General features: G+C 41.5%; 1 protein-coding gene across 1 annotated transcript in view; it reads left to right on the top strand.

Moving 5' to 3' along the window:
* The window catches only part of Gpd2 (glycerol-3-phosphate dehydrogenase 2), a 135,669-nt gene that overhangs the window by 47,487 nt on the left and 76,344 nt on the right, over positions 1-11,838 (top strand). The window contains exon 3 of the mRNA XM_029536655.1: positions 4,635-4,806. Within this exon, the coding sequence (XP_029392515.1) occupies positions 4,635-4,806 (172 nt within the window). The remainder of the gene's footprint in view (positions 1-4,634; positions 4,807-11,838) is intronic.

Genomic DNA, 11,838 nt, shown 5'->3' on the forward strand with positions numbered 1-11,838 from the left:
AGAGAGAGAGAGAGAGAGAGAGAGAGAGAGAGAGAGAGAGAGAGTCCCCCGAGCCTTTTAGCCCCTTCCCTGACTTAAATACCCTGCAAGTAATATTATAATTGCCACCTTATCCTTTTGTCTCCTACTCTATAGAACGCTTGGGGGACTTCTCAATATAGTGATTTGTTGAGTGAGTGGTGCTGGGTCCAGCCTCTGCAGATCCCATGAGCATCAGGACATCTTTAGATGCATCCATCAGCAGAGCTCACCTCCCAGATTCCTGACTAATTACACTGTCCGCTTGGAAAAGGAGACCTAGGAAAGGACAGATCCGAGAGGAGTGGAGCACAAAGACCCTTTTCTTAAAGACTGTCGTTACTTACCAATACTGCTTCATCATCTCTAATTCCTCCCCCCTCCGTTATTTCCCTGAAATCAACATATTCTAGAGAAGGTAGAGTGCAGATGTATTTTTGTTACTCAAAGCCGTATGAAAGCCAAAATGAGTCTTTCTCCTGTCATAATTCTAAGTAGGGCCTTAGGCTGTGTTTACTGCCTCTAAAATAAGCATGGTGCTTTGCTTCTCAGTTGCAACACTTTCCAGCTCTCTTGAAAGAAATAAACAAAAATAAAGCGTTATTTTAAAATACCGTCAGAAATTAAATAAATCACCCTCAATAGTACTGTGTGTGGATATAAGTATATATATTTTTAAGTTGGAAGAACCCCTCAGTACAGCTTCTGCCACAATTGGTACCCCCAACTCCATATTAAAAGTTTTCTGCATCTCGCCAGTGGTATTACTTCATTCTGTTGTAACTAGTTTATCTGCTTTTGCATGTATTTCCTTAAGATTCCCTGCACAGTCAGCGCAGTATAGACGTATAGGACTTGGTCTCTGTTGTCAGGCTGGGTCACTACAATTCCAGTTCTGCTGTGAGCTGGTCACACAGTTTTGGGATAACGCCTTCTTATGTCTCAGTCCTGGCTTTCTAAGTGGAGATCAAGACACACCTGACTCAGGTCTGCTATGAAGATTCAATGAACAGAAAAAAAAGAAAAGAAAGCAAACATCCTATTAAACCACTTAGAACGTAAGGGCTCTAGCCACAGTTATTATTTTTAAGTCACTTTTATTGAGGTGCAATTTGGGTAACAGCTTCAACGTAGTGAGATCACCTCTTTATAACACACCCAGTTATGTAATTATAACCACAGTTAAATTACAGAATGTTCTTTCATCCTCAAGGTATTTCTTGTGCCCTTTGTAGACAGTGTTCTCCCAAGGCCTGAAATCACCGATCTGTTTTTTGATCCCCATACTTTGTTTTTTACTTAACATTGTTTATGTAGAATGATCGCAGTCATGTAGTACACAGATGCCTGAGTCTGACTGCTCAGCACAGAGATTGGTTGGTTTTTCTGTGTGTGGTAAGTCATTGTTTTCAGGCCTGTAGGTCACAGAGTCACGTGGGTGGTGACCACTCTGCATTCAGTCATGGGCACTCATGCATGTATTGGTTAGGTGTGCCTGTGCTCTGGTGGAATGTGGGCTCAGACTTTAATCTGAATTTGAGGTTCGTGTCTCTTCATCATTAGCTCTTTGTAAAATCACTCACTGATCACTATTCCATTTCAGACGCATACCACAGTTTAGACACTCACCAGGTATGGTGGTGGTTAATCTCAATTTTCAGGTAGTCGAGGATTGGAATCCCTCAGAGATGGGCCTCTGCTCATGCATGGGGGATCTTGCTTAGGTTAATAGAGGACAGGCTACCAAGAGGCACGTCAGTCACTCATAGCAGTTGAGTGCTAGCCAAAGGAAATGAGGAAAGAGGTTCACAAAGCAGGAGAAAGCTTTCTTGGATACTGAGCTGAGTGGACAGGCAGGTCCGTGGTCAAACATTGGTAGTATTGTGGGAGCGGGGTGCCTTGTGTTGAAGCAGGTGATGGTGTGGTGGTATGTAAAATCTAGATACAAATGAGCTTAGTGGATCAATGCCAAAGCTGGATAATTCAGGGGCTTAGTGAATCTTTAAAGAATTTTTAGGATGGATGTTGGAAACCTATATTCCACATATGAAAACATGGTTGCTGTTTTGGACAAGGTCTGGCCTTGAGCTTTTAATCCTCCTTCTTCCCTGCCTCTTGGGGCTGAGATCAGAGGCATGTATCTACCATACTAAGATGAGAGAAGTGTTTTTAATATTGAGATAAGACAGGCTGAGACTATTCCCACAAGAAGTCAAGAGCCACGTAGTCAATGGAAATGACTCTGCCCCCAACCCCCTGCACCTCACCTACCTACTAAAGGGGAAGCTGAGCTAGTTAAGTCTTCACGGTGAGACCAGAAGAGGGAGTTTGTAGAATTAACAAGTTCTAATGAACTATACCATAATATGGTCTTTAAACTTATTTCTCAACTATTTCTAGAAAACTTACAAGGCAGAAAATGTCAGCAATTCTGTTGACGTGTGAAAATGCTCTGGCGGTTTAGTCACTTGTCAGTCCCATGTCCAAATCCTTCCCATCTGTCATGGTGTAGTTCTCCCCTCCCCCAGTGGTCATAGTCTGCCCCTACACCCCATGTTGGCATTTGCTTTTTCTATAAATGTATGTATGTATGTATGTATGTATGTATGTATGTATGTATGTAAGTACATCCATCCATCCATCCATACATACATACAACCTCTCCACGTGTTCTATTTCCCTTCTCATTAGCTGAGGAAGACTAAACCATAGCTAGAAGAGTCCAGTCCTTCACAGAGTCTAGCAGGTTTTTTGTTTTTGTTTTTTTAACTTGGCTTGTTACATGAGGAAACAGTTATTAGTATACAAATAGGAAGACTCATATGCAGAATGGGATTTTGAAAAAAGTTTTCACACTTGAATTGATAATTTAAAAGTTAACAAGCCATGTTGTGAGTATGAAGGTCAAAGGACATTTGCTGAAGTCTGTTCTTCTCTCTTGCTTGGGTCCTGGGGATTGAACTCAGTTTGTCAGACTTCTAAGCCAGGGTTGGAGACTCAGGCTGGGTCCCTGTGGCCCAAGACAGGGTTTCCCCAACTTCCTCTAGACATTTGGCTTTATTTTCATAGAAGAAATACAACTGATTTGATGATAATTAATTCAATCGTAGGAAATAGTTTTTATCTGAATTGAAAAAAAAATTCCTTATTTTGAATGAGAGGAATAATTCTCATGTAAGAGCAGTGACCACAGTGGGATATGCTGATAGACATTTGTAAGTCCTAGGTCAGTTTGGTACCAGTCTGGACTGCATAAACTATCCCAAGCCATCTAAGATCCATTCTTAGATGACCTGAGAGCTCCTCCTCTTGAGCAAACTTGCCCCTGCTCATTCAGAGCTTCATAGGTGACTCATGGCAGAGCAGGAGAAGAACCATCATTGTGCTGACCTTGTGATGCAATGGAGAGAAACAGAATTTGTGGTCTTTGGATATCTAATGGAGACACATGGGCCAATCTTCTTGTGGTAAATGAATTTACACTACAGTAAGAAAAAAAAAAAAATCCAGCAACCCATTTTTCTGTATGTTTGTGGTTGTGGCACTGTGATACATACATATACACACATATCTATCATACACATAGGCATATATATATATAATATGTGTATGTAATACATACAAGATTTTTAAAAGCAAGTTATCTCCCATGTAGTGCAGGCTGGCTCTAGGACTCACTGTTAACCCTAGAAAGCCTTCCTGCCTTTCCTTTCCTTTGTGTTGGAATTGTAGATGCTGGTCAGCAGAGTGGCCCAGTCCTTTTTGCTTGTGGTGGTCCTGGGTATGGATCAAAGAGTCTTATACATACGTGTAGTGGGTTGATCTGATGCTCTCTACGACAAATATTAGGCAAACACTGTAAAGGAAAAAAGAAAGCACAAGCATTTTTGATTTGGGCTGGTGATGGGTTATGTTGCTAAGGAACCAAGAAATTTAACTGAGTGACGCCTAGCTTTATTATTAAGTTTTCAGCAATCCAAATAGTGCGCTGTAAACACAGGGAATCTTTATCTATCATTTATATATTTGATCGGGAAAACCTCTTATTAAAATCTTTGAAAAGTATCATTCCCATTGAGCTTAGAAGATTAATCTAAAGGAGATGCTATCTTATGCTAAGTAGATTTTTGATTCCACTGATTTTAAGTTGACAAATCAAAATCAAGAGCATATCTTCGGTCATGAGAATTGAACAAGACATATATTCTTTTATTAAAGAAAATGCACAATGGTTGTAACATATTCTGTTACCCTTTCACATGGTATCTATACGTTAAAATCTTATCCGAATGATTTGATGCTACTGAGTAAAATACTTCCTTCTGATTCCCCAAATTGGTTTACGTAGAGAGTTTGGGAGTTGCTACACAATGGCAGAAATAATAAAACTTTGCTATATATAAAACTCAAACAGTTGAGATACTGGATTTGCAACCAGGTGTTCTGTGGGTAAAAAAACTTGAGACCCACATAAAGAAATCTTGCAACTGCATGTGGACAGTGTGGGCTAGTCTTGGTAATCTTCATCTCCATTAGGAATTTCTTCACAGTACACTGTATGCTTTGCTAAATTGCCATGGGTGGTGTGTGACCCCAGCCCGTGTGCTTTCCCTCAGGTGAGCCTGGCATATGTGGAAGCAGCAGAATGCCTCACGGAGCCTGTGAACAGGGAGCCTCCCTCCAGAGAAGCTCAGCTCATGACTTTGAAGAACACATCCGAATTTGACATCCTTGTTATCGGAGGAGGAGCCACAGGGTGTGGTTGTGCACTAGATGCTGTCACCAGAGGTGAGTCCTGAGAAACAGTGTGTCTTCCCCGCCTTGTGAATGCCGACAGTGTTTGACTCATGAGCTCACATCTATCTTGGTGTTCCTTAATTTTCCATCCTTCCTGAAACATTCTTGCAATTTTCAAAATCTAGGCACTCACAACAGTATATATTTAATCTCCACAGATTTATTTGAAAATAAAACTATATTTTCCCCGAAAATTTATTCATGTACACCATGTAGCCTAAGTATTTTTCTGTTTACCCCGAATCACGATAAATTCAACATATAGACACACCAGAGTCTACTCTTGTAACCACATTGACTCCTGTTTTCATAGAATTTCATGCCTCCAATCGCGGTGTATAATTTGAGGGAATTTAAACTCTAACATGCTAAAGCTGATGGGAAGAACGTGTTAGAGCCATCACAAGGCAACTTGAGCTTAGCTTTCTGGCCAGTGTGGGCAGGAGAGTGGAAAGATTGATATCTTTATGTGCTTGTGACAGACTGCTCTACTCAAGGGAATTAATATAGGCGACGATCTTCTGTGCTGAAGAGAGTCCTTTGTATAGCAGGAGTCAGTCAGGAAACTTCCCCCCACCTCCCTCAGTTTCTTTCTTTTCTTTTCTTTTCTTTTCTTTTCTTTTCTTTTCTTTTCTTTTCTTTTCTTTTCTTTTCTTTTCTTTTTTGTTTTGTTTTGTTTTTTTTTGTTTGTTGGTTTGTTTTTCAAGACAGGGTTTCCCTGCATAGCCCTGGCTGACCTGGAACTCACTTGGTAGACCAGGCTGGCCTCGAACTCAGAAATCTGCCTGCCTCTGCCTCCCGAGTGCTGAGATTAAAGGCGTGCGCCACCACGCCTGGCTCTACTTTCTTGATTTATACAAAAATATATAATCATTCTTAATTTCGGTTTTGCAAATGCCTGGAGTACTTACTGCATAGTCATGTGGAAGGCACCACAAGAGAATACACAGATGATCTATAGTCAGAGCCTTTGGGGAGCTTTTGTGCACAGATCACACGGCAGGGAGTGTGTACCTTTCAATCTGGCATTATAAACATATAAGTAGGCATGGGTTTTTTTGTTTTTTTGTTTTTTTTCTTTGTGACCTTTTGAGACAGGGTTCCTCTGTATAACAGCATTGGTGGTCATCGTGGAATTCATTTTGTAGACTAGTTTGGCCCCGAACTCAAAGAAATCCACCTGTCTCTGCCTTCTGGGTGCTGAGATTAAAGGCATGTGCCACCACCACTGCTGGGCAAGGTATGCATATTCTTATTGACAGAGTGATCAGGAGCAGAAAAAACTACTGGCACATGTAACCGCTTGATAGAGACCTGGCTTGAAATATGCTGGAGAGAGTGCATGTAGGGGTGGGGACAGTGGAATCTTTTTTTTTTTTTTTTTTTTTTCGAGACAGGGTTTCTCTGTGTAGCCCTGGCTGTCCTGGAACTCACTTTATAGACCAGGCTGGCCTCGAACTCAGAAGTGGAATCTTTAACTTGGGCCACCAAAGCCAGCAAGAAAGATTATGAGGAAAGAGTTGAGGGGCAGGAGGTTTGCCAGCTGACAGCCTTGATTTTCCTGAGTAGGCCTCTTGATGTCCTGGAGATGAACAGAGCATTGGTAATTTGGAACGAACAGAGGGCAGAGACTCTCCAGAGTCATGGAGACCAATGTCTCGGTGAAGTGGGATCCAGAAGGCCATTAGTACAGGGTAGGAGTTTAAAATGCAGGTTAAGAAGAGAGGATGCGGTGCTGTCCTGGGGAAGATTCGGAAAGGGTTGTGTATCAAGGTGTGCCCTAGATTGCACAGGAAGATGAAATTCATATCCCAGAGCCAGAAACAGGGCCAAAGGTTATGGAACAGAAAAAAAAGGATCCTGCACTTAGAACTGATCTAGAACAGACAGGAGCAGCGTGCGGTGTTCCACGGACTTGTGGGGTGCCAGGAGGGAAAGGGGTTTGGGGGCATATGAATGTCTGTGTGCACACCTTGTATTGTCAAGAAGCAGAGGAGATAGTAGACTAGAATCCAGACCTGAAAACTGGCCAGTTGTCAATACTAAACAGAAAAAACGAGAAAGGGTTATGCAGGGGCAGTGACAGGTCTGGAGCTGAAGGAGGGCAGGGAAGCGGATGGAGATGCAGGAATGCCAGGGTGGTTAGAGGGACATGAGGGGGCTGGGATGAAACAGTCACCACAGGCTTCTTATTTCTGGTCTCCTTTGGGAAAGTGTTACCTGTTGTTCTCCTTTGTGTCCTTTCTCCATGGCTATTAAAAACACAGACAAGAACAATTATGCTTTCTCTTCTATAGTGTGTTCCCCCCCCTCCCCCAAAGCAGTCTAGATTGTTTCTTCATGTCTTTTGAATTCATTCTTTGTCAATGGAAAACACTGCTTTATTTATTTTCACTAAGTGTGTGTGTGTGTTGCATACATGCATACATGTGAATTTGTGTGTATACATACAAGGTGCAGAGAGGTTGAGGTTGGTGACCAGTGTCTTTCTCAGTCTTTCCACATACTTGTTTATGAAACATGTCTGGCTAGGTCACCCAGCCTGGCCTCAAACTTTAGATCCTCCTGACTTAGCCTCCTCCCAAATGCTTGGATTTCAGACATGTGACAGCAGTCTGGCTATTTTTGTGTTTTTGTGTGTGTGCTGGATACTAAACCCGGAGCCTCCAGCCTGCTAAGTTCATCACTACTGAACTATACCCCTGCCCTCATTTTTTTTTCCCTTATTTAAAACACTACCAGAATGAATTGAGTACCATTATGAGCAAGCTCCGAGCATATAAGACATAGCAGATATGAACTGCTGCATTTTTTTTTTTTTTTTTTTCTTTGAGCAATGAAGAAGGCATTCAGTAGTGATTGGAGCCGTGTGGGTAGTGATACTGATGGTGATGATGACGACGATGATGACGATGATCAGAGTTTCCATGAGTTTTATAGTTGATATATAATAAAATGATGCACATTTAATATTTTGTGACATATTGATAGCCATCTTAGAATTACTAGTTGAATGTCTTTTCTAGGTTTATGATTTATCGTGGGGATGGGAATAATGTTTATGATTAAAACATACAAGGAATACAAGGAGGAGTTGATGATAGTCTGTATTTATACTCTCACTGTGTTTTCTGATTATATCAGTGGCCCTCTGAAGTGTGAAATAACCGTGGGCCTTTGGTTAATGAATTGCGCATTGTTGCCGTTCATTCATGGAATTTGCTTTTATTATATTTGATGCTTCACTTAACAACAAATTTTGCTTTCTCTGTGTTTGATATGTTTTTACCAAATTATTCCTGATTGTCTCCATTAATCTTTAGTCACATTTGACAAAAATAAATTACTGTGATCTTTTAAAGTTACCACTAATAATTAGATTTTTTTTTTTTTCAGGGCCTCAAAGTTTTGAGGGGAAACCACTAGATGTGGGAAGGGCTTTTACAGAAATGTCTGCACAAGTTTTGAGAGAAAATCCTGGGCTGGTAATGGATAGACGAAGGCTGTGGAGGGGGAGTTATGGAGTCTTCATAATGCTCATATTACATTCTCATCCTCTGTAGTTTCTCCGGAATCAATTCTCATTTGTTTCATTTGGGAATATTACTTTATAAACATAACAGGCACAGTCACGTTCTCCTGCAGGTCTAGGATCAATAGTAATGGCTTCACTGGTCAACACATCTGGGGCTAGTTCCTGGGTTGAAGTACGGGTCCCAGGCGCCTTGGTGAGGGCTTTGCTCCCAAGGAAGCACAAATGAGGAGACTGATTCATGCAGTCTCCCATCGGGAGATTCCTGGCTCCTCTTTTGTCCTTTTCAGTGACTTTATCTGTGTGCATCTGGGCCCACCCAGGACATTATAATCTGTTTAAAAACTAACTTACAAAACTTGGCTTTATGCTCCTGTATAAATTGCAGAAAGAGCTCTCTTGCTGGAGAAGTGTTCACATAGTTGTCTTTGTTTGAAAATGTTTACTAGAGCCAGGGTTGTTTGGGCATGACTGGTGACCGACGCGGGTCTGTCAAAGTTTTCAGACAATGTTTGAAAAGTCTAAGAGTGAGCAGCTGGAGAGATGGGGAGACAGCTCAATGTTAGGAGCACTCACTGCTCTTTGAGAGGTCCTGGGTTCTAGAGGACCTGGGTTCGGTTCCCAGTACATGAATGAATTGTGGCTCCAAAGAATCTGATGTCCTCCCCACCTTTCATGGGCTCTTGCACACACATGGCTGTGTATGAACTCACATAGGCATACACATAAAAATCATCTTTAAAGAAACCCTAAAAACAAAACAGTGCACAGGTATTTCTAGTTTATAGGAGGTGTGCATGGGTGGCCACTCTTGGTCACACTGGGCTTCTAATGCGTCTGGGCTGTGCAGCATGGTAAAGACACAGGCTATGGGTGTGGGATGAATTGGATCCAAATTTTGGTCTTATTGCTCATTTAGCCTCAATTTTCAACAAGTGCCATAACTTTACAGAGAAATGTCCAGATCTTCAGAAATAATTGGAGGGTAATAGTGATGTTCTTTTCCATAAACAAAGGTTTATGCATTATTATTAAGGAAAAAAAAAAAACTTTGAAAGAGGGAGAACCTTGAGCATGGCTCATTCTGGGGGTTGTAGACCTATATTCCTTTGTTTCTGAGAGTGGGGTGTGTGGTTGTTTTTTGTCAACTTGACTTAAATCATCACCTGGGAAGAGGGAATCTCAACCAAGGAATTGGATCCAGCAGACTGGTCTATGAACTTGTATGTAGAGGACCGAGTACACTATGGGTGGCCCCATCCCTTAGGAAGTGGGTCTCTCTCTGCTGTATAAAAAAGGTGGCTGAGGAAACCAGTCTTCTGCTGCTGTGGTTTCTTCACTGAGTTCTTTCCTTAGTATAAAATGAAATAAACCCTTTGCTCCTGTCAGTGGGTTTTGGTCAAGGTTTTTTTTTTTTTTTTCTTTCTTCCAGCAATAGAAGTTAAACTGGGAGAGTGGGGGAAGCTGCATTTCAAGGTGTGAAACTGCAGAAAGCTAGCTCACTTCGTGCCAGACTCTGGAAATGGTGTGATGCTTTCAGTTGCTTTCGTTCCCTCCCTCCCTCCCTCCCTCCCTCCCTCCCTCCCTCCTCCCTCCCTCCTTAACTCCCTCTCTCCCTTCCTTTCTTTCTCTGTAGACCAGACTGGCCTAGAACTCTGCCTCCTTCTGTCTTCTGAGTGCTGGGATTAAAGGTGTGAGACCCTCCACCTACCCTTTAACACATTTTAATGGAGCAATTTCTTTTGTCAAGGGTCAGGCAGGCAAAACTTCAAATTGTTTGTGTTAGGGATTCATTTAGTCCAGACTGACTGCGAGCTAGCTGGGTGGCAGAACTTCTGATCCTCTTGCCCCCTCTTCCTGTGTCTGGAATTGGAGGCATGCACAGCCATGTCCAGTTTAAATTTCAGATAATTTCAAAGCTTGCTTTATCTCTCATAAACAGTTATGTATTTAACTAGGTTCTTCCTATTTATTTACTTAACCGTTAGACATTTTCTATACTGATGGTTTATTCTATGTGTGTGGGTATTTTTCCTGCAGAGGTCAGAAGAGGGTGTCAGATCCTCTAGTACTGGAGTTAGATAGTAGTTAGTTGCCATGTGGGTGCTGGGAATCGAACCTGGGTCCCCTAGAAGAGTAGTAAGTGCCCTTGACTGGTGAACCATCACTCTGGCCTCATTTAACCTTTCCATTCGGCTTATCTCCCCGCCTTCTGTCCACCATATTAGGTTGACTTTGTTTCTTTTAATTATTAACAAACTTAGTTCTCTGACCACTTAGTACATGTGTATAATGCAGTATGGGTGCTGTTCCCTCTCGTCTGCTCTCGTCTCTCACCACTATCAACCCTTCTTCTTCCTGACTCATTCATTCTTTCCCAGTTTCATAATTTGTGTTTTATGGCCCATTTTATTTAATCAGGACTACTGGTGTGACCATTGGTAAGGACTATCCATTGGAGCTGGTGGGTTACCCAATGGGCTCATAGCTATTGCAAACGATTTCTCCTTTCCCCCGAATCTATCAGGAAATTCTGTTTTGGTCTGTGTCTAGATTTAGTTGCTGCTGGCTTTAAGATCCATCTGGGACTTTGCCTATCACCGAGTCTTCTGCCTTGTGCTGATCTTGACCATCTGTGGAGCCAGCTGAAGCCTTGGCTCTGATGGTGTGGTCTGGGCTGTATTTATCTGATGGTGTGGTCTGGGTGTCCGGCTGTGACCCAGCAGATAGTTCCCCGGCCTACACAGTGGTCAGAAGTAGCTTGCCAACTTCCTGTACAAAGTACTAACCCTTTCTTCTGTCTCAGCTCTCAAAGACTGAGTCCTTTGTTTTGGCCACCGTGGATAGGGATATTCCGTACCCTTCAGAAACATAGTACCAGCTTCTGAGCCCACCGAGACAGAGACATTTAAACAGTCTGCTCCATTACTGGTCCATGAGTGTTTATCTTAATTTTGAATCAACCACGTCTTTTTAAAATAATTTTGTTTGAATAAAGAAAGGAGTTGTTTACAGGAGGCCGTGCAATGCTACATCAACTAAATTTCTTGTTATTTAAAAGCGTATGTATGTGTGTATGTATGTATTTATGTATATGTATATTCATTTCTCTGTATGTGTCTCTGTGTGTACATGTGTGTGGATGTGTGGCCGTAGTAGGAAGGCTGGTATTATAAGTTTATATCATCACATTTAGGTTTTTATGTGGATTCTAGGGATCAACCTTGGGTTGTATGATTTGCACTTTCACTTCCTGACATACTTTCCTGACTCCCAGAATTTATATCAGTATTTATGATAACAAAATATCAAAATATCAGGATATATATATATATATATATATATATATATATATATATATATATATAGAACAAAGACTCTCCATTCCATTATTTTTATGGCAACACATATAAAACATTTTAAATAATTAACCTCAGTTTCCATTGACTATCATGTTGTTTCTGTTATTTTGTCTACTGTTAACCCCCTCC

Source organism: Mus pahari, chromosome 3 (genome assembly GCF_900095145.1).
Source record: "Mus pahari chromosome 3, PAHARI_EIJ_v1.1, whole genome shotgun sequence".
In the NCBI taxonomy this organism is placed as follows: domain Eukaryota; kingdom Metazoa; phylum Chordata; class Mammalia; order Rodentia; family Muridae; genus Mus; species Mus pahari.